A 24,705-nucleotide genomic window follows, 5' to 3' on the forward strand; every position below is an offset into this window, starting at 1 on the left:
AAATACACCCAGGACAGTTACAGCACGGGGTTAGATGCAGGGTAAAGCTCCCTCTACACTGTCCCCATTAAACACTCCCAGGACAGGAACAGCACAGGGTTAGATACAGAGTAAAGCTCACTCTGCACTGTCCCCATCAAACACTCCCAGGACAGGTACAGCACGGGGTTAGATACAGAGTAAAGCTCCCTCTACACTGTCCCCATCAAACACTCCCAGGACAGGTACAGCACGGGGTTTGATACAGTGTAAAACTCCCGCTACACTGTCCCCATCAAACACTCCCAGGACAGGTACAGCACGGGGTTAGATCCAGAGTAAAGCTCCGTCTACGCTGTCCCCATCAAACACTCCCAGGACAGGTACAGCACGGGGTTAGATACAGAGTAAAGTTCCCTCTACACTGTCCCCATCAAACACTCCCAGGACAGGTACAGCACGGGGTTAGATACAGAGTAAAGCTCCCTCTACACTGTCCCCATCAAACACTCCCAGGACAGGTACAGCACGGGGTTAGATACAGAGTAAAGCTCCCTCTACTCTGTCCCCATCAAACACTCCCAGGACAGGTACAGCACGGGGTTAGATACAGAGTAAAGCTCCCTCTACACTGTCCCCATCAAACACTCCCAGGACAGGTACAGCACGGGGTTAGATACAGATTAAAGTTCCCTCTACACTGTCCCCATCAAACACTCCCAGGACAGGTGCAGCACGGGGTTAGATACAGAGTAAAGTTCCCTCTACACTGTCCCCATCAAACACTCCCAGGACAGGTACAGCATGGGGTTAGATACAGAGTAAAGTTCCCTCTACACTGTCCCCATCAAACACTCCCAGGACAGGTACAGCATGGGGTTAAATACAGAGTAAAGCTCCCTCTACACTGTCCCCATCAAACACACCCAGGACAGGTACAGCACGGGGTTTGATACAGTGTAAAACTCCCACTACACTGTCCCCATCAAACACTCCCAGGACAGGTACAGCACGGGCTTAGATCCAGAGTAAAGCTCCGTCTACGCTGTCCCCATCAAACACTCCCAGGACAGGTACAGCACGGGGTTAGATACAGAGTAAAGCTCCCTCTACACTGTCCCCATCAAACACTCCCAGGACAGGTACAGCACGGGGTTAGATACAGAGTAACGCTCCCTCTACACTGTCCCCATCAAACACTCCCAGGACAGGAACAGCACAGGGTTAGATACAGAGTAAAGCTCCCTCTGCACTGTCCCCATCAGACACTCCCACGACATGTACAGCACGGTTAGATACAGAGTAATTCTCCCTATACACTGTCCCCATCAAACACTCCCAGGACAGGTACAGCACGGGGTTAGATACAGAGTAAAGCTCCCTCTACACTGTCCCCATCAAACACTCCCAGGACAGGTACAGCACGGGGTTAGTTACTGAGTAAAGCTCGCTCTACACTGTCCCCATCAAACAGTCCCAGGACAGGTACAGCACGGTGTTAGATACAGAGTAAATCTCCCACAACACTGTCCCCATCAAGCACTCCCAGGACAGGTACAGCACGGGGTTAGATACAGAGTAAAGCTCCCTCTACACTGTACGCATCAAACACTCCCAGGACAGGTACAGCACGGGGTTAGATAGAGAGTAAAGCTCCCGCTACATTGTCCCCATTAAACACTCCCAGGACAGGTACAGCACGGGGTTAGATCCAGAGTAAAGCTCCGTCTACCCTGTCCCCATCAAACACTCCAAGGACAGGTACAGCATGGGGTTAGATACAGGGTAAAGCTCCCTCTACACTGTCCCCATCAAACACTCCCAGGACAGGTACAGCACGGGGTTAGATACAGAGTAAAGCTCCCTCTACACTGTCCCCATCAAACACTCCAGGGCAGGTACAGCACGGGGTTAGATACAGAGTAAAGCTCCGTCTACACTGTCCCCATCAAACACTCCCAGGACAGGTACAGCACGGAGTTAGATACAGAGTAAACCTCCCTCTACACTGTCCCCATCTAACACTCCCAGGACAGGTACAGCACGGGGTTAGATACAGAGTAAAGCTCCCGCTACACTGTCCCCATTAAACACTCCCAGGACAGGTACAGCACGGGGTTAGATCCAGAGAAAAGCTCCCTCTACACTGTCCACATCAAACACTCCCAGGACAGGTACAGCACGGGGTTAGATACAGAGTAAAGCTCCCTCTACACTGTCCCCATCAAACACTCCCAGGGCAGGTACAGCACGGGGTTAGATACAGAGTAAAGCTCCGTCTACAGTGTCCCCATCAAACACTCCCAGGACAGGTACAGCACGGGGTTAGATACAGAGTAAAGCTCCGTCTACACTGTCCCCATCAAACACTCCCAGGACAGGTACAGCACGGTGTTAGATACAGAGTAAAGCTCCCTCTACACTGTCCCCATCAAACACTCCCAGGACAGGTACAGCACGGGGTTAGATACAGAGTAAAGCTCCCGCTACACTGTGCCCATTAAACACTCCCAGGACTGGTACAGCACGGGGTTAGATCCAGAGTAAAGCTCCGTCTACGCTGTCCCCATCAAACACTCCCAGGACAGGTACAGCACGGGGTTAGATACAGAGTAAAGCTCCCTCTACACTGTCCCCATCAAACACTCCAGGGCAGGAACAGCACGGGGTTAGATACAGAGTAAAGCTCCATCTACACTGTCCCCATCAAACACTCCCAGGACAGGTACAGCACGGGTTAGATACAGAGTAAAGCTCCCTCTCCACTGTCCCCATCAAACACTCCCAGGACAGGTACAGCACGGGATTAGATACAGAGTAAAGCTCCCTCTACACTGTCCCCATCAAACACTCCCAGGACAGGTACAGCACGGGGCTAGATACAGAGTAAAGCTCCCTCTACACTGTCACCTTCAAACACTCCTCGGACAGGTACAGCACCGGGTTAGATACAGAGTAAAGTTCCCTCTACACTGTCCCTATCAAACACTCTCAGGACAGGTACAGCATGGGGTTAGATCCAGAGTAATGCTCCCTCTACACTGTCCCTATCAAACACTCCCAGGACAGGTTCAGCACGGGGATTGATACAGAGTAAAGCTCCCTCTACACTGCCATCAAACACTCCCAGAACAGGTTCAGCACGGGGTTAGATAGAGAGTAAAACTCCCTCTACACTGTCCCCATGAAATACACCCAGGACAGGTGCAGCACGGGGTTAGATACAGAGTAAAGTTCCCTCTACACTGTCCCATCAAACACTCCCAGGACAGGTGCTTGCACGGGGTTAGATACAGAGTAAAGCTCCCTCCACACTGTACCCATTAAACACTCCCAGGACAGGTACAGCACGGGGTTAGGTACAGAGTAAAGCTCCCTCTACACTGTCCCCATCAAACACTCCCAGGACAGGTTCAACACGGGGTTTGATACAGAGAAAAGCTCCCTCTGCACTGTCCCCATCAAACACTCCCAGGCCAGGTCCAGCACGGGGTTAGATACAGTGTAAAACTCCCTCTACACTGTCCCCATCAAATACACCCAGGACAGGTACAGCACGGGGTTAGATGCAGAGTAAAGCTCCCTCTACACTGTCCCCATCAAACACTCCCAGGACAGGAACAGCACAGGGTTAGATACAGAGTAAAGCTCACTCTGCACTGACCCCATCAAACACTCCCAGGACAGGTACAGCACGGTTAGATACAGAGTAAAGCTCCCTCTACACTGCCCCATCAAACACTCCCAGGACAGGTACAGCATGGGGTTAGATCCAGAGTAAAGCTCCCTCTACACTGTCCCCATCAAACACTCCCAGGACAGGTACAGCACTGGGTTAGATACAGAGTAAAGCTCCCTCTACACTGTCCCCATTAAACACTCCCAGGACAGGTACAGCACGGGGTTAGATACAGAGTAAAGCTCCCTCTACACTGTCCCCATCAAACACTCCAGGGCAGGAACAGCACGGGGTTAGATACAGAGTAAAGCTCCGTCTACACTGTCCCCATCAAACACTCCCAGGACAGGTACAGCACGGGTTAGATACAGAGTAAAGCTCCCTCTCCACTGTCCCCATCAAACACTCCCAGGACAGGTACAGCACGGGGTTAGATACAGAGTAAAGCTCCCTCTACACTGTCCCCATCAAACACTCGCAGGACAGGTACAGCACGGGGTTAGATACAGAGTAAAGCTCCCTCTACACTGTCCCCATCAAATACGCTCAGGACAGGTACAGCACGGGGCTAGATACAGAGTAAAGCTCCCTCTACACTGTCCCCATCAAACACTCCCAGGACAGGTACAGCACTGGGATAGATACAGAGTAAAGCTCCCTCTACACTGTCCCCATCAAACACTCCTCGGACAGGTACAGCACCGGGTTAGATACAGAGTAAAGTTCCCTCTACACTGTCCCTATCAAACACTCTCAGGACAGGTACAGCATGGGGTTAGATCCAGAGTAATGCTCCCACTACACTGTCCCTATCAAACACTCCCAGGACAGGTTCAGCACGGGGATTGATACAGAGTAAAGCTCCCTCTACACTGCCATCAAACACTCCCAGGACAGGTGCAGCACGGGGTTAGATACAGAGTAAAGTTCCCTCTACACTGTCCCCATCAAACACTCCCAGGACAGGTACAGCATGGGGTTAGATACAGAGTAAAGTTCCCTCTACACTGTCCCCATCAAACACTCCCAGGACAGGTACAGCACGGGGTTAGATAGCGAGTAAAGCTCCCGCTACACTGTCCCCATTAAACACTCCCAGGACAGGTACAGCACGGGGTTAGATCCAGAGTAAAGCTCCGTCTACCCTGTCCCCATCAAACACTCCAAGGATAGGTACAGCATGGGGTTAGATACAGGGTAAAGCTCCCTCTAGACTGTCCCCATCAAACACTCCCAGGACAGGTACAGCACGGGGTTAGATACAGAGTAAAGCTCCCTCTACACTGTCCCCATCAAACACTCCAGGGCAGGTACAGCACGGGGTTATATACAGAGTAAAGCTCCGTCTACACTGTCCCCATCAAACACTCCCAGGACAGGTACAGCACGGAGTTAGATACAGAGTAAACCTCCCTCTACACTGTCCCCATCTAACACTCCCAGGACAGGTACAGCACGGGGTTAGATACAGAGTAAAGCTCCCGCTACACTGTCCCCATTAAACACTCCCAGGACAGGTACAGCACGGGGTTAGATCCAGAGAAAAGCTCCCTCTACACTGTCCACATCAAACACTCCCAGGACAGGTACAGCAGGGGGTTAGATACAGAGTAAAGCTCCCTCTACACTGTCCCCATCAAACACTCCCAGGGCAGGTACAGCACGGGGTTAGATACAGAGTAAAGCTCCGTCTACACTGTCCCCATCAAACACTCCCAGGACAGGTACAGCACGGGGTTAGATACAGAGTAAAGCTCCGTCTACACTGTCCCCATCAAACACTCCCAGGAGAGGTACAGCACGGTGTTAGATACAGAGTAAAGCTCCCTCTACACTGTCCCCATCAAACACTCCCAGGACAGGTACAGCACGGGGTTAGATACAGAGTAAAGCTCCCGCTACACTGTGCCCATTAAACACTCCCAGGACTGGTACAGCACGGGGTTAGATCCAGAGTAAAGCTCCGTCTACGCTGTCCCCATCAAACACTCCCAGGACAGGTACAGCACGGGGTTAGATACAGAGTAAAGCTCCCTCTACACTGTCCCCATCAAACACTCCAGGGCAGGAACAGCACGGGGTTAGATACAGAGTAAAGCTCCATCTACACTGTCCCCATCAAACACTCCCAGGACAGGTACAGCACGGGTTAGATACAGAGTAAAGCTCCCTCTCCACTGTCCCCATCAAACACTCCCAGGACAGGTACAGCACGGGGTTAGATACAGAGTAAAGCTCCCTCTACACTGTCCCCATCAAACACTCCCAGGACAGGTACAGCACGGGGCTAGATACAGAGTAAAGCTCCCTCTACACTGTCACCTTCAAACACTCCTCGGACAGGTACAGCACCGGGTTAGATGCAGAGTAAAGTTCCCTCTACACTGTCCCTATCAAACACTCTCAGGACAGGTACAGCATGGGGTTAGATCCAGAGTAATGCTCCCTCTACACTGTCCCTATCAAACACTCCCAGGACAGGTTCAGCACGGGGATTGATACAGAGTAAAGCTCCCTCTACACTGCCATCAAACACTCCCAGAACAGGTTCAGCACGGGGTTAGATAGAGAGTAAAACTCCCTCTACACTGTCCCCATGAAATACACCCAGGACAGGTGCAGCACGGGGTTAGATACAGAGTAAAGTTCCCTCTACACTGTCCCATCAAACACTCCCAGGACAGGTGCTTGCACGGGGTTAGATACAGAGTAAAGCTCCCTCCACACTGTCCCCATCAAACACTCCCAGGACAGGTTCAACACGGGGTTTGATACAGAGAAAAGCTCCCTCTGCACTGTCCCCATCAAACACTCCCAGGCCAGGTCCAGCACGGGGTTAGATACAGTGTAAAACTCCCTCTACACTGTCCCCATCAAATACACCCAGGACAGGTACAGCACGGGGTTAGATGCAGAGTAAAGCTCCCTCTACACTGTCCCCATCAAACACTCCCAGGACAGGAACAGCACAGGGTTAGATACAGAGTAAAGCTCACTCTGCACTGACCCCATCAAACACTCCCAGGACAGGTACAGCATGGGGTTAGATCCAGAGTAAAGCTCCCTCTACACTGTCCCCATCAAACACTCCCAGGACAGGTACAGCACAGGGTTAGATACAGAGTAAAGCTCCCTCTACACTGTCCCCATTAAACACTCCCAGGGCAGGTACAGCACGGGGTTAGATACAGAGTAAAGCTCCCTCTACACTGTCCCCATCAAAGACTCCAGGGCAGGAACAGCACGGGGTTAGATACAGAGTAAAGCTCCGTCTACACTGTCCCCATCAAACACTCCCAGGACAGGTACAGCACGGGTTAGATACAGAGTAAAGCTCCCTCTCCACTGTCCCCATCAAACACTCCCAGGACAGGTACAGCACGGGGTTAGATACAGAGTAAAGCTCCCTCTACACTGTCCCCATCAAACACTCCCAGGACATGTACAGCACGGGGTTAGATACAGAGTAAAGCTCCCTCTACACTGTCCCCATCAAATACGCTCAGGACAGGTACAGCACGGGGCTAGATACAGAGTAAAGCTCCCTCTCCACTGTCACCTTCAAACACTCCTCGGACAGGTACAGCACCGGGTTAGATACAGAGTAAAGTTCCCTCTACACTGTCCCTATCAAACACTCTCAGGACAGGTACAGCATGGGGTTAGATCCAGAGTAATGCTCCCTCTACACTGTCCCTATCAAACACTCCCAGGACAGGTTCAGCACGGGGATTGATACAGAGTAAAGCTCCCTCTTCACTGCCATCAAACACTCCCAGGACAGGTTCAGCACGGGGTTAGATAGAGAGTAACACTCCCTCTACACTGTCCCCATGAAATACACCCAGGACAGGTGCAGCACGGGGTTAGATACAGAGTAAAGTTCCCTCTACACTGTCCCATCAAACACTCCCAGGACAGGTGCTTGCACGGGGTTAGATACAGAGTAAAGCTCCCTCCACACTGTACCCATTAAACACTCCCAGGACAGGTACAGCACGGGGTTAGATACAGAGTAAAGCTCCCTCTACACTGTCCCCATCAAACACTCCCAGGACAGGTACAGCACGGTTAGATACAGAGTAAAGCTCCCTCTACACTGCCCCATCAAACACTCCCAGGACAGGTACAGCATGGGGTTAGATACAGAGAAAAGCTCCCTCTACACTGTCCCCATCAAACACTCCCAGGACAGGTACAGCACGGGGTTAGATACAGAGTAAAGCTCCCTCTACACTGTCCCCATCAAACACTCCCATGATAGGTACAGCACGGGGTTCGATACAGAGTAAAGCTCCCTCTACACTGTCCCCATCAAACACTCCCAGGACAGGTACAGCACGGCGTTAAATACAGAGTAATGCCCCCTCTACACTGTCCCCATCAAATACTCTCAGGACAGGTACAGCATGGGGTAAGATACAGAGTAAAGCTCACTCTGCACTGTCCCCATCAAACACTCCCAGGACAGGTACAGCACGGTTAGATACAGAGTAAAGCTCCCTCTACACTGCCCCATCAAACACTCCCAGGATAGGTACAGCATGGGGTTATATACAGAGTAAAGCCCCCTCTACACTGTCCCCATCAAATACTCTCAGGACAGGTACAGCATGGGGTAAGATACAGAGTAAAGCTCCCGCTACACTGTCCCCATTAAACACTCCCAGGACAGGTACAGCACGGGGTTAGATCCAGAGAAAAGCTCCCTCTACACTGTCCACATCAAACACTCCCAGGACAGGTACAGCACGGGGTTAGATACAGAGTAAAGCTCCCTCTACACTGTCCCCATCAAACACTCCCAGGGCAGGTACAGCACGGGGTTAGATACAGAGTAAAGCTCCGTCTACACTGTCCCCATCAAACACTCCCAGGACAGGTACAGCACGGGGTTAGATACAGAGTAAAGCTCCCGCTACACTGTCCCCATTAAACACTCCCAGGACAGGTACAGCACGGGGTTAGATCCAGAGTAAAGCTCCGTCTACGCTGTCCCCATCAAACACTCCCAGGACAGGTACAGCATGGGGTTAGATACAGAGAAAAGCTCCCTCTACACTGTCCACATCAAACACTCCCAGGACAGGTACAGCACGGGGTTAGATACAGAGTAAACCTCCCTCTAAACTGTCCCCATCAAACACTCCAGGGCAGGTACAGCACGGGGTTAGATACAGAGTAAAGCTCCGTCTACACTGTCCCCATCAAACACTCCCAGGACAGGTACAGCACGGTGTTAGATACAGAGTAAAGCTCCCTCTACACTGTCCCCATCAAACACTCCCAGGACAGGTACAGCACGGGGTTAGATACAGAGTAAAGCACCCGCTACACTGTCCCCATTAAACACTCCCAGGACTGGTACAGCACGGGGTTAGATCCAGAGTAAGGCTCCGTCTACGCTGTCCCCATCAAACACTCCCAGGACAGGTACAGCACGGGGTTAGATACAGAGTAAAGCTCCCTCTACACTGTCCCCATCAAACACTCCAGGGCAGGAACAGCACGGGGTTAGATACAGAGTAAAGCTCCGTCTACACTTTCCCCATCAAACACTCCCAGGACAGGTACAGCACGGGTTAGATACAGAGGAAAGCTCCCTCTCCACTGTCCCCATCAAACACTCCCAGGACAGGTACAGCACGGGGTTAGATACAGAGTAAAGCTCCCTCTACACTGTCCCCATCAAATACGCTCAGGACAGGTACAGCACGGGGCTAGATACAGAGTAAAGCTCCCTCTACACTGTCACCTTCAAACACTCCTCGGACAGGAACAGCACCGGGCTAGATACAGAGTAAAGTTCCCTCTACACTGTCCCTATCAAACACTCTCAGGACAGGTACAGCATGGGGTTAGATCCAGAGTAATGCTCCCTCTACACTGTCCCTATCAAACACTCCCAGGACAGGTTCAGCACGGGGATTGATACAGAGTAAAGCTCCCTCTACACTGCCATCAAACACTCCCAGGACAGGTTCAGCACGGGGTTAGATAGAGAGTAAAACTCCCTCTACACTGTCCCCATGAAATACACCCAGGACAGGTACAGCACGTGGTTAGATGCAGAGTAAAGTTCCCTCTACACTGTCCCATCAAACACTCCCAGGACAGGTGCTTGCACGGGGTTAGATACAGAGTAAAGCTCCCTCCACACTGTACCCATTAAACACTCCCAGGACAGGTACAGCACGGGGTTAGATACAGAGTAAAGCTCCCTCTACACTGTCCCCATCAAACACTCCCAGGACAGGTTCAACACGGGGTTTGATACAGAGAAAATCTCCCTCTGCACTGTCCCCATCAAACACTCCCAGGCCAGGTCCAGCACGGGGTTAGATACAGTGTAAAACTCCCTCTACACTGTCCCCATCAAATACACCCAGGACAGGTACAGCACGGGGTTAGATGCAGAGTAAAGCTCCCTCGACACTGTCCCCATCAAACACTCCCAGGACAGGTACAGCACGGGGTTAGATACAGGGTAAAGCTCCCTCTACACTGTCCCCATCAAACACTCCCAGGACAGGTACAGCACGGGGTTAGATACAGAGTAAAGCTCCCTCTACACTGTCCCCATCAAACACTCCAGGGCAGGTACAGCACGGGGTTAGATACAGAGTAAAGCTCCGTCTACACTGTCCCCATCAAACACTCCCAGGACAGGTACAGCACGGAGTTAGATACAGAGTAAACCTCCCTCTACACTGTCCCCATCAAACACTCCAGGGCAGGTACAGCACGGGGTTAGATACAGAGTAAAGCTCCGTCTACACTGTCCCCATCAAACACTCCCAGGACAGGTACAGCACGGAGTTAGATACAGAGTAAACCTCCCTCTACACTGTCCCCATCTAACACTCCCAGGACAGGTACAGCACGGGGTTAGATACAGAGTAAAGCTCCCGCTACACTGTCCCCATTAAACACTCCCAGGACAGGTACAGCACGGGGTTAGATCCAGAGAAAAGCTCCCTCTACACTGTCCACATCAAACACTCCCAGGACAGGTACAGCACGGGGTTAGATACAGAGTAAAGCTCCCTCTACACTGTCCCCATCAAACACTCCCAGGGCAGGTACAGCACGGGGTTAGATACAGAGTAAAGCTCCGTCTACACTGTCCCCATCAAACACTCCCAGGACAGGTACAGCACGGGGTTAGATACAGAGTACAGCTCCCGCTACACTGTCCCCATTAAACACTCCCAGGACAGGTACAGCACGGGGTTAGATCCAGAGTAAAGCTCCGTCTACGCTGTCCCCATCAAACACTCCCAGGACAGGTACAGCATGGGGTTAGATACAGAGAAAAGCTCCCTCTACACTGTCCAAATCAAACACTCCCAGGACAGGTACAGCACGGGGTTAGATACAGAGTAAACCTCCCTCTAAACTGTCCCCATCAAACACTCCAGGGCAGGCACAGCACGGGGTTAGATACAGAGTAAAGCTCCGTCTACACTGTCCCCATCAAACACTCCCAGGACAGGTACAGCACGGGGTTAGATCCAGAGTAAAGCTCCGTCTACGCTGTCCCCATCAAACACTCCCAGGACAGGTACAGCACGGGGTTAGATACAGAGTAAAGCTCCCTCTACACTGTCCCCATCAAACACTCCAGGGCAGGAACAGCACGGGGTTAGATACAGAGTAAAGCTCCGTCTACACTTTCCCCATCAAACACTCCCAGGACAGGTACAGCACGGGGTTAGATACAGAGTAAAGCTCCCTCTTCACTGTCCCCATCAAACACTCCCAGGACAGGTACAGCACGGGGTTAGATACAGAGTAAAGCTCCCTCTACACTGTCCCCATCAAACACTTCCAGGACAGGTACAGCACGGGGTTAGATACAGAGTAAAGCTCCCTCTCCACTGTCCCCATCAAACACTCCCAGGACAGGTACAGCACGGCGTTAAATACAGAGTAAAGCTCCCTCTACACTGCCCCATCAAATATGCTCAGGACAGGTACAGCACGGGGCTAGATACAGAGTAAAGCTCCCTCTACACTGTCACCTTCAAACACTCCTCGGACAGGTACAGCACCGGGCTAGATACAGAGTAAAGTTCCCTCTACACTGTCCCTATCAAACACTCTCAGGACAGGTACAGCATGGGGTTAGATCCAGAGTAATGCTCCCTCTACACTGTCCCTATCAAACACTCCCAGGACAGGTTCAGCACGGGGATTGATACAGAGTAAAGCTCCCTCTACACTGCCATCAAACACTCCCAGGACAGGTTCAGCACGGGGTTAGATAGAGAGTAAAACTCCCTCTACACTGTCCCCATGAAATACACCCAGGACAGGTAGAGCACGGGGTTAGATGCAGAGTAAAGTTCCCTCTACACTGTCCCATTAAACACTCCCAGGACAGGTGCTTGCACGGGGTTAGATACAGAGTAAAGCTCCCTCCACACTGTACCCATTAAACACTCCCAGGACAGGTACAGCACGGGGTTAGATACAGAGTAAAGCTCCCTCTACACTGTCCCCATCAAACACTCCCAGGACAGGTTCAACACGGGGTTTGATACAGAGAAAAGCTCCCTCTGCACTGTCCCCATCAAACACTCCCAGGCCAGGTCCAGCACGGGGTTAGATACAGTGTAAAACTCCCTCTACACTGTCCCCATCAAATACACCCAGGACAGGTACAGCACGGGGTTAGATGCAGAGTAAAGCTCCCTCTATACTGTCCCCATCAAACACTCCCAGGACAGGAACAGCACAGGGTTAGATACAGAGTAAAGCTCACTCTGCACTGTCCCCATCAAACACTCCCAGGACAGGTACAGCACGGGGTTAGATACAGAGTAAAGCTCCCTCTACACTGTCCCCATCAAACACTCCCAGGACAGGTACAGCATGGGGTTAGATACAGAGTAAAGCTCCCTCTACACTGCCCCATCAAACACTCCCAGGACAGGTACAGCACAGGGTTAGATACAGAGTAAAGCTCACTCTGCACTGTCCCCATTAAACACTCCCAGGACAGGTACAGCACTGTGTTAGATACAGAGTAAAGCTCCCTCTGCACTGTCCCCATCAAACACTCCCAGGCCAGGTCCAGCACGGGGTTAGATACAGTGTAAAACTCCCTCTACACTGTCCCCATCAAATACACCCAGGACAGGTACAGCACGGGGTTAGATGCAGAGTAAAGCTCCCTCTAGACTGTCCCCATCAAACACTCCCAGGACAGGTACAGCACGGGGTTAGATGCAGAGTAAAGCTCCCTCTAGACTGTCCCCATCAAACACTCCCAGGACAGGTACAGCACGGATTTAGATACAGAGTAAAGCTCCCTCGACACTGTCCCCATCAAATACTCTCAGGACAGGTACAGCATGGGGTTAGATCCAGAGTAATGCTCCCTCTACACTGTCCCTATCAAACACTCCCAGGACAGGTACAGAACGGGGTTAGATACAGAGTAAATCTCCGTCTACACTGTCCCCATCAAACACTCCCAGGACAGGTACAGCATGGGGTTAGATACATAGTAAAGCTCCCTCTACACTGTCCCCATCAAACATTCCCAGGACAGGTACAGAACGGGGTTAGATACAGAGTAAATCTCCGTCTACACTGTCCCCATCAAACACTCCCAGGACAGGTACAGCACGGGGTTCGATACAGAGTAAAGCTCCCTCTACACTGTCCCCATCAAACACTCCCAGGTCAGGTACAGCACGCGGTTAGATACAGAGTAAAGCTCCCTCTACACTGTCCCCATCAAACACTCCCAGGACAGGTACAGCATGCGGCTAGACACAGAGTAAAGCTCCCTCTACACTGTCCCCATCAAACACTCTCAGGGCAGGTTCAGCACGGGGATTGATACAGAGCAAAGCTCCCTCTACACTGCCATCAAACACTCCCAGGACAGGTTCAGCACTGGTTTAGATACAGTGTAAAACTCCCTCCACATTGTCCCCATTTAATACACCCAGGACAGGTAGAGCACGGGGTTAGATACAGAGTAAATTTCCCTCTACACTGTCCCCATCAAACACTCCCAGGACAGGTGCAGCACGGGGTTATATACAGAGTAAAGTTCCCTCTACACTGTCCCATGAAACACTCCCAGGACAGGTACAGCACGGGGATAGATGCAGAGTAAAGCTCCCTCGACACTGTCCCCATCAAACACTCCCAGGACAGGAACAGCACAGGGTTAGATACAGAGTAAAGCTCACTCTGCACTGTCCCCATCAAACACTCCCAGGACAGGTACAGCACGGTTAGATACAGAGTAAAGCTCCCTCTACACTGCCCCATCAAACACACCCAGGACAGGTACAGCACGGTGTTAGATACAGAGTAAAGCTCCCTCTGCACTGTCCCCATCAAACACTCCCAGGCCAGGTCAAGCACGGGGTTAGATACAGTGTAAAACTCCCTCTACTCTGTCCCCATCAAATACACCCAGGACAGGTACAGCACGGGGTTAGATGCAGAGTAAAGCACCCTCTACACTGTCCCCATCAAACACTCCCAGGACAGGTACAGCACGGGTTAGATACAGAGTAAAGCTCCCTCTTCACTGTCCCCATCAAACACCCCCAGGACAGGTTCAGCACGGGGTTAGATACAGTGCGAAACTCCCTCTACACTGTCCCCATGAAATACACCCAGGACAGGTAGAGCACGGTGTTAGATATAGAGAAAAGCTCGCTCTACACTGTCCCCATCAAACACTCCCAGGACAGGTACAGCACGGTTAGATACAGAGTAAAGCTCCCTCTACACTGTCCCCATCAAACACTCCCAGGACAGGTACAGCATGGGGTTAGATACAGAGTAAAGCTCCCTCTACACTGTCCCCATCAAACACTCCCAGGACAGGTACAGCACGGGGTTCGATACAGAGTAAAGCTCCCTCTACACTGTCCCCATCAAACACTCCCAGGACAGGTACAGCACGGGGTTAGATACAGAGTAAAGCTCCGTCTACACTGTCCCCATCAAACACTCCCAGGACAGGTACAGCACGGGGTTAGATACAGAGTAAAGCTACCTCTACACTGCCTCATCAAACACTCCCATGACAGGTACAGCACGGGGTTAGATACAGAGTAAAGCTCCCTCTACACTGTCCCCATCAAACACTCTCAGGGCAGGTTCAGCACGGGGATTGATACAGAGCAAAGCTCCCTCTACACTGCCATCAAACACTCCCAGGACAGGTTCAGCACGGGGTTAGATACAGTGTAAAGCTCCCTCTACACTGTCCCCATCAAACACTCCCAGGACAGATACATCACCGGGTTAGATACAGAGTAAAGCTTCCTCTACACTGTCCCCATCAAACACTCCCAGGACAGGTACAGCACGGGGTTAGATATAGAGTAAAGCTCCCTCTACACTGTCCCCATCAAACACTCCCAGGACAGGTACAGCACGGGGTTAGGTATAGAGTAAAGCTCCCTCTACACTGTCCCCATCAAACACTCCCAGGACAGGTACAGCACGGGGTTAGATATAGAGTAAAGCTCGCTCTACACTGTCCCCATCACACACTCCCAGGACAGGTACAGCACGGGGTTAGATATAGAGTAAAGCTCCCTCTACACTGTCCCCATCAAACACTCCCAGGACAGGTACAGCACGGGGTTAGATATAGAGTAAAGCTCCCTCTACACTGTCCCCATCAAACACTCCCAGGACAGGTACAGCACGGGGTTAGATATAGAGTAAAGCTCCCTCTACACTGTCCCCATCAAACACTCCCAGGACAGGTTCAGCACGGGGTTAGATATAGAGGAAAGCTCGCTCTACACTGTCCCCATCAAACACTCCCAGGACAGGTACAGCACGGGGTTAGATACAGAGTAAAGCTCCCGCTACACTGTCCCCATTAAACACTCCCAGGACAGGTGCAGCACGGGTTAGATACAGAGTAAAGCTCCCTCTACACTTTCCGCATCAAACACTCCCAGGACAGGTACAGCACGGGGTTAGATACAGAGTAAAGCTCCCTCTACACTGTACCCATCAAACACTCCCAGGACAGGTACAGCATGGGGTTAGATACAGGTTAAAGCTCCCTCTACACTGTCCCCATCAAACACTCCCAGGACAGGTACAGCACGGGGTTAGATACAGAGTAAAGCTCCCTCTACACTTTCCGCATCAAACACTCCCAGGACAGGTACAGCACTGGGTTTGATACAGGTTAAAGCTCCCTCTACACTGTCCCCATCAAACACTCCCAGGACAGGTACAGCACGGGGTTAGATACAGAGTAAAGTTTCCTCCACTATTTCCTAACAGCTGGTTGTGAGTGCTCTGGTTTTGAGTAATGATTGCCACGGTGATGGTTCTGTGGGGTGTTCCCGGTGTTTCCTCCACTTTTTTCTTCACTCCAGGAATCCGATGATGCCAACGAATGTGACTCCCGGCTCTTCCACCTTGAGATGCCCTTGTCCGAGGACTGGACCCAGTACGGCCTTTTGGAACTCTATGGCCTCGCAATCCGGGAGCTGGAGGGGAACAAGTCCGTCTGCACCCAGACTCTCTCGCTTCACTCCGAAGAGGAGGAACCCGTACCTCAGCGATTCTCCGATGCACAGACCTCACCCGTCGCCCTGCGACCCGTGCAAGACGGCATCTGCCATGGTATGGGTGCTTGGGTTGAGGGTTGGGCCAGGCTGAAGGAATGCCGGAAGAGTTCATGCAGTCATAAGCTACCCCTCTGAGAATTGTGTGGAATATTGTTTGGACCACACGGGGAGCACTGTGCTCAGTTCTGGTATCCATATCCCTCGCTTAGACCACACTGGGAGCACTGTGCACAGTTCTGGTCTCCATATCCCTCGCTTAGACCACACTGGGAGCACTGTGCACAGTTCTGGTCTCCATATCCCTCGGTTAGACCACACTGGGAGGACTGTGCACAGTTCTGGTCTCCATATCCCTCGGTTAGACCACACTGGGAGCACTGTGCACAGTTCTGGTCTCCATATCCCTCAGTTAGACCACACTGGGAGCACTGTGCTCAGTTCTGGTCTCCATAACCCTCGGTTAGACCACACTGGGAGCACTGTGCACAGTTCTGGTCTCCATATACCTCAGTTAGACCACACTGGGAGCACTGTGCACAGTTCTGGTCTCCATAACCCTCAGTTAGACCACACTGGGAGCACTGTGCTCAGTTCTGGTCTCCATATCCCTCGCTTAGACCACACTGGGAGCACTGTGCTCAGTTCTGGTCTCCATATCCCTCGCTTAGACCACACTGGGAGCACTGTGCACAGTTCTGGTCTTCATATCCCTCAGTTAGACCACACTGGGAGCACTGTGCTCAGTTCTGGTCTCCATATCTCTCAGTTAGACTACACTGGGAGCACTGTGCACAGTTCTGGTCTCCATATCCCTCGCTTAGACCACACTGGGAGCACTGTGCACAGTTCTGGTCTCCATATCCCTCAGTTAGACCACACTGGGAGCACTGTGCACAGTTCTGGTCTCCATATCCCTCGGTTAGACCACACTGGGAGCACTGTGCACAGTTCTGGTCTCCATAACCCTCAGTTAGACCACACTGGGAGCACTGTGCACAGTTCTGGTCTCCATAACCCTCAGTTAGACCACACTGGGAGCACTGTGCACAGTTCTGGTCTCCAGATCCCTCGGTTAGACCACACTGGGAGCACTGTGCACAGTTCTGGACTCCATATCCCTCGGTTAGACTACACTGGGAGCACTGTGCACAGTTCTGGTATCCAGATCCCTCGGTTAGACCACACTGGGAGCACTGTGCTCAGTTCTGGACTCCATATCCCTCAGTTAGACCACACTGGGAGCACTGTGCATAGTTCTGGTATCCAGATCGCTCGGTTAGACCACACTGGGAGCACTGTGCTCAGTTCTGGACTCCATATCCCTCAGTTAGACCACACTGGGAGCACTGTGCACAGTTCTGGTCTCCATATCCCTCAGTTAGACCACACTGGGAGCACTGTGCACAGTTCTGGTCTCCAGATCCCTCGATTAGACCACATTGGGAGCACTGTGCACAGTTCTGGTCTCCATCTCCCTCGGTTAGACCACACTCGGAGAACTGTGCACAGTTCTGGTCTCCATATCCTTCGGTTAGACCACACTGGGAGCACTGTGCACAGTTCTGGTCTCCATATCCCTCGGTTAGACCACACTGGGAGAACTGTGCACAGTTCTGGTCTCCATATCCTTCGGTTAGACCGCACTGGGAGCACTGTGCACAGTTCTGGTCTCCATATCCCTCGGTTAGACCGTAATGGGAGAACTGTGCACAGTTCAGGTCTCCATATCCTTCGGTTAGACCACACTGGGAGCACTGCGCACAGTTCTGGTCTCCATATCCCTTGGTTAGACCGCACTGGGAGAACTGCACAGTTCAGGTCTCCATATCCTTCGGTTAGACCACACTGGGAGCACTGCGCACAGTTCTGTTCTCCATATCCCTCGGTTAGACCACACTGGGAGCATTGTGCACAGTTCTGGTCTCCAGATCCCTCGATTAGACCACACTGGGAGCACTGTGCACAGTTCTGGTCTCCATATCCCTCGGTTAGACTACACTGGGAGCACTGTGCACAGTTCTGGTCTCCATATCCCTCGGTTAGACCACACTGGGAGCACTGTGCTAAGTTCTGGTCTCCATATCCATCGGGTTGACCACACTGGGAGCACTGTGCTCAGTTCTGGTCTCCATATCCCTCACTTAGACAACACTGGGAACACTGTGCACAGTTCTGGTCTCCATATCCCTCGGTTAGACCACATATGGAGCACTGTGCTCAGTTCTGGTCTCCATATCCCTCAGTGAGAGAACACTGGGAGCGCTGTGCACAGTTCCGGTCTCCATATCCTTCGGTTAGTCCAGACTAGGAGCACTGCACAGAGTTCCGGTCTCCATATTCCTCGGTTAGACCACATTGCGAGCACTGTGCACAGTTCTGGTTTCCATATCCCTCGGTTAGACCACACGAGAAGCACTGTCCACAGTTATGGTCTCCATATCCCTCGTTTAGACGACACTGGGAGCACTGTGCACAGTTCTGTTCTCCATATCTCTCAGTTAGAGCACACTGGGAGCATTGCGCACAGTTCTGGTCTCCAGATCCCTCGGTTAGACCACACTGGGAGCACTGTGCTAAGTTCTGGTCTCCATATCCCTCGGTTAGACCACACTGGGAGCACTGTGCACAGTTCTGGTCTCCATATCCCTCACTTAGACAACACTGGGAACACTGTGCACAGTTCTGGTCTTCATATCCCTTGGTTAGACCAGTCTGGTAACAATGTGTACAGTTCTGGTCTCCATATCACTCGGTTAGACCACACTGGGAGCACTGTGCACAGTTCTGGTCTCCATATCCCTCAGTTAGACCACACTGCGAGCACTGTGCACAGTTCTGGTCTCCATATCCCTCCGTTAGACCACATTGGGAGCACTGTGCACAATTCTGGTTTCTATATCCCTCGGTTAGACCACACTAGAAGCACTGCACAGTTATGGTCTCCATATCCCTCGTTTAGACCACACTGGGAGCACAGAGCACAGGTCTGGTCTCCATATCCCTCGGTTAGACCACACTGGGAGAACTGTGCACAGTTCTGGTCTCCATATCCTTCGGTTAGACCACACTGGAAGCACTGCGCACAGTTCTGTTCTCCATATCCCTCAGTTAGAGCACACTGGGAGCATTGTGCACAGTTCTGGTCTCCAGATCCCTCGATTAGACCACACTGGGAGCACTGTGCTAAGTTCTGGTCTCCATATCCCTCGGTTAGACCACACTGGGAGCACTGTGCATTGTCCTGATCTCCATATCCCTCGGTTAGACCACACTGGGAGAACTGCGCACAGTTCTGGTCTCCATTTCCCTCGGTTAGACCACACTGGGAGCACTGTGCACAGTTCTGGTCTCCATAATCCTTGGTTAGACCACACTGAGAGCACTGTGCACAGTTCTGGTTTCCATATCCCTCGGTTGGACCACACTGGGAGCACTGAGCACAGTTCTGTTCTCCATATCCCTCGGTTAGACCACACTGGGAGCAGTGTGCACAGTTCTGGTCTCCATATCCCTCAGTTAGACCACACTGGGAGCACTGTGCCCAGTTCTGGTTTCCATATCCCTCGGTTAGACCACACTGGGAGCACTGTGCACAGTTCTGTTCTCCATATCCCTCGGTTAGACCACACTGGGAGCACTGTGCACAGTTCTGGTCTCCATATCTCTCGATTAGACCACACTGGGAGCACTGTGCACAGTTCTGGTCTCCATATCCCTCAGTTAGACAACACTGGGAGCACTGTGCACAGTTCTGGTCTCCATATCTCTCGATTAGATCACATTGGGGGCACTGTGTACAATTCTGGTCTCCATGTCCCTCGGTTAGAACACACTGGGAGCACTGTGCACAGTTCTGTTCTCCATATCCCTCGGTTAGACCACACTGGGAGCACTGTGTACAATTCTGGTCTCCATATCCATCGGTTAGACCACACTGGGAGCACTGTGCACAGTTCTGGTCTCCATTTCCCTCGGTTAGACAACACTGGGAGCCCTGTGCACAGTTCTGGTCTCCATACCCCTCGTTTAGACAACACTGGGAGCACTCTGCAAAGTTCTGGTCTCCATATCCGTCAGTTAGACCACACTGGAAGCACTGTGCACAGTTCTGCTCTCCATATCCCTCAGTTAGACCACACTGAGAGCACTGTGCACAGTTCTGGTCTCCATATCCATCGGTTATACCACAGTGGGAGCACTCTGCACAGTTCTGGTCTCCATATCCCTCGATTAGACCACACTGGGAGCACTGTGCTAAGTTCTGGTCTCCATATCGCTCGGTTAGACCACACTGGGAGCACTGTGCACAGTTCTGGTCTCCATATCTCTCGATTAAACCACACTGGGAGCACTGTGCACAGTTCTGGTCTCCATATCCCTCAGTTAGACCACACTGGGAGCACTGTGCTCAGTTCTGGTCTCCATATCTCTCGATTAGACCACACTGGGAGCACTGTGCACAGTTCTGGTCTCCATATCCCTCGGTTAGACAGCTCTGGGAGCACTGTGCACAGTTCTGGTCACCATATCTCTCGATTAGACCACACTGGGAGCACTGTGCATAGTTCTGGTCTCCATATCCCTCAGTTAGAGCACATTGGGGGCACTGTGTACAATTCTGGTCTACATATCCCTCGGTTAGACCACACTGGGAGCACTGTGCACAGTTCTGTTCTCCATATCCCTCGGTTAGACCACACTGGGAGCACTGTGTACAATTCTGTTCTCCATATCCCTCGGTTAGACCACACTGGGAGCACTCTGCACAGTTCTGGTCACCATATCCCTCCGTTAGACAACACTGGGAGCACTGTGCACAGTTCTGGTCTCCATATCCCTCAGTTAGACCACACTGGGGGAGCACTGTGCTCAGTTCTGGTTTCCATATCCCTCGGTTAGACCACACTGGGAGCTCTGTGCACAGTTCTGGTCTCCATATCCCTCGGTTAGACCACACTGGGAGCACTGTGCACAGTTCTGGTCTCCATATCCCCCAGTTAGTGCACACTGGGAGCACTGTGCACAGTTCTGGTCTCCATATCTCTCGATTAGACCACACTGGGTGCACTGTGCACAGTTCTGGTCTCCATATCACTCAGTTAGACCACACTGGGGGCACTGTGTACAATTCTGGTCTCCATATCCCTCGGTTAGACCACACTGGGAGCACTGTGCACAGTTCTTTTATCCATATCCCTCGGTTAGACCACACTGGGAGCACTGTGTACAATTCTGGTCTCCATATCCCTCGGTTAGACCACACTGGGAGCACTGTGCACAGTTGTGGTCTCCATTTCCCTCCGTTAGACCACACTGGGAGCACTGTGTACAATTCTGGTCTCCACATCCCTCGGTTAGACCACACTGGGAGCACTGTGTACAATTCTGTTCTCCATATCCCTCGGTTAGATCACACTGGGAGCACTCTGCACAGTTCTGGTCTCCATATCCCTCAGTTAGACCACACTGGAAGCATTGTGCACAGTTCTGCTCTCCATATTCCTCAGTTAGACCACACAGAGAGCACTGTGCACAGTTCTGGTCTCCATATCCCTCGGTTAGACCACACTGGGAGAACTGTGCACAGTTCTGGTCTCCATATCCTTCGGTTAGACCACACTGGGAGCACTGCGCACAGTTCTGTTCTCCATAGCCCTCAGTTAGAGCACACTGGGAGTATTGTGCACAGTTCTGGTCTCCAGATCCCTCGATTAGACCACACTGGGAGCACTGTGCACAGTTCTGGTCTCCATATCCCTCGGTTAGACCACACTGGGAGCACTGTGCATAGTCCTGATCTCCATATCCCTCGGTTAGACCACACTGGGAGCACTGCGCACAGTTCTGGTCTCTATTTCCCTCGGTTAAACCACACTGGGAGCACTGTGCACAGTTCTGGTCTCCATAATCCTCGGTTGGACTACACTGGGAGCACTGTGCACAGTTCTGGTCTCCATATCCCTCAATTAGACCACACTGGGAGCACTGTGCACAGTTCTGGTCTCCATATACCTCAGTTAGACCACACTGGGAGCAATGTGCACAGTTCTGGTTTCCATATCCCTCGGTTGGACCACACTGGGAGCACTGAGCACAGTTCTGTTCTCCATATCTCTCGATTAGACCACACTGGGAGCACTGTGCACAGTTCTGGTCTCCATATCCCTCAGTTAGACCACATTGGGGGCACTGTGTACAATTCTGGTCTCCATGTCCCTCGGTTAGAACACACTGGGAGCACTGTGCACAGTTCTGTTCTCCATATCCCTCGGTTAGACCACACTGGGAGCACTGTGTACAATTCTGGTCTCCATATCCCTCGGTTAGACCACACTGGGAGCACTGTGCACAGTTCTGGTCTCCATTTCCCTCGGTTAGACAACACTGGGAGCACTCTGCACAGTTCTGGTCTCCATATCCCTCAGTTAGACCACACTGGAAGCACTGTGCACAGTTCTGCTCTCCATATCCCTCAGTTAGACCACACTGGGAGCACTGTGCACAGTTCTGGTCTCCATATCCATCGGTTATACCACAGTGGGAGCACTCTGCACAGTTCTGGTCTCCATATCCCTCGATTAGACCACACAGGGAGCACTGTGCTAAGTTCCGGTCTCCATATCGCTCGGTTAGACCACACTGGGAGCACTGTGCACAGTTCTGGTCTCCATATCTCTCGATTAGACCACACTGGGAGCACTGTGCACAGGTCTGGTCTCCATATCCCTCAGTTAGACCACACTGGGAGCACTGTGCACAGTTCTGGTCTCCATATCTCTCGATTAGACCACACTGCGAGCACTGTGCACAGTTCTGGTCTCCATATCCCTCGGTTAGACAACTCTGGGAGCACTGTGCAAAGTTCTGGTCTCCATATCTCTCGATAAGACCACACTGGGAGCACTGTGCATAGTTCTGATCTCCATATCCCTCAGTTAGAGCACATTGGAGGCACTGTGTACAATTCTGGTCTCCATATCCCTCGGTTAGACCACACTGGGAGCACTGTGCACAGTTCTGTTCTCCATATCCCTCGGTTAGACCACACTGGGAGCACTGTGTACAATTCTGTTCTCCATATCCCTCGGTTAGACCACACTGGGAGCACTCTGCACAGTCCTGGTCTCCATATCCCTCAGTTAGACCACACTGGGGGAGCACTGTGCACAGTTCTGGTTTCCATATCCCTCGGTTAGACCACACTGGGAGCTCTGTGCACAGTTCTGGTCTCCATATCCCTCGGTTTGACCACACTGGGAGCACTGTGCACAGTTCTGGTCTCCATATCCCCCAGTTAGTGCACACTGGGAGCACTGTGCACAGTTCTGGTCTCCATATCTCTCGATTAGACCACACTGGGTGCACTGTGCACAGTTCTGGTCTCCATATCACTCAGTTATCCACATTGGGGGCACTGTGTACAATTCTGGTCTCCATATCCCTCGGTTAGACCACACTGGGAGCACTGTGCACAGTTCTGTTCTCCATATCCCTCGGTTAGACCACACTGGGAGCACTCTGCACAGTTCTGGTCTCCATATCCCTCAGTTAGACCACACTGGAAGCACTGTCCACAGTGCTGCTCTCCATATCCCTCGGTTAGACCACACTGGGATCACTGTGCACAGTTCTGGTCTCCATATCCCTCGGTTATACCACACTGGGAGAACTCTGCACAGTTCTGGTCCCCATAACCCTCAGTTAGACCACACTGGGAGCACTGTGCACAGTTCTGGTCTCCATAACCCTCAGTTAGACCACACTGGGAGCACTGTGCTCAGTTCTGGTCTCCATATCCCTCGCTTAGACCACACTGGGAGCACTGTGCACAGTTCTAGTCTCCATATCCCTCAGTTAGACCACACTGGGAGCACTGTGCACAGTTCTGGTCTTCATATCCCTCAGTTAGACCACACTGGGAGCACTGTGCCCAGTTCTGGTCTCCATATCTCTCAGTTAGACTACACTGGGAGCACTGTGCACAGTTCTGGTCTCCATATCCCTCGCTTAGACCACACTGGGAGCACTGTGCACAGTTCTGGTCTCCATATCCCTCAGTTAGACCAGACTGGGAGCACTGTGCACAGTTCTGGTCTCCATAACCCTCAGTTAGACCACACTGGGAGCACTGTGCACAGTTCTGGTCTCCAGATCCCTCGGTTAGACCACACTGGGAGCACTGTGCACAGTTCTGGACTCCATATCCCTCGGTTAGACTACACTGGGAGCACTGTGCACAGTTCTGGTATCCAGATCCCTCGGTTAGACCACACTGGGAGCACTGTGCTCAGTTCTGGACTCCATATCCCTCAGTTAGACCACACTGGGAGCACTGTGCATAGTTCTGGTATCCAGATCGCTCGGTTAGACCACACTGGGAGCACTGTGCACAGTTCTGGTCTCCATATCCCTCAGTTAGACCACACTGGGAGCACTGTGCACAGTTCTGGTCTCCAGATCCCTCGATTA

At 51.9% G+C, this 24,705-nt stretch overlaps 1 protein-coding gene across 1 annotated transcript in view; it reads left to right on the forward strand.

Moving 5' to 3' along the window:
* The window catches only part of LOC140395854 (uncharacterized), a 197,274-nt gene that overhangs the window by 128,891 nt on the left and 43,678 nt on the right, over window positions 1-24,705 (forward strand). Inside the window, exon 4 of the mRNA XM_072483944.1 lies at window positions 16,042-16,291. Coding sequence (XP_072340045.1) covers window positions 16,042-16,291 — 250 coding nt within the window. The remainder of the gene's footprint in view (window positions 1-16,041; window positions 16,292-24,705) is intronic.

Source organism: Scyliorhinus torazame, chromosome 19, assembly GCF_047496885.1.
Source record: "Scyliorhinus torazame isolate Kashiwa2021f chromosome 19, sScyTor2.1, whole genome shotgun sequence".
Classification (NCBI taxonomy): Eukaryota; Metazoa; Chordata; class Chondrichthyes; order Carcharhiniformes; family Scyliorhinidae; genus Scyliorhinus; species Scyliorhinus torazame.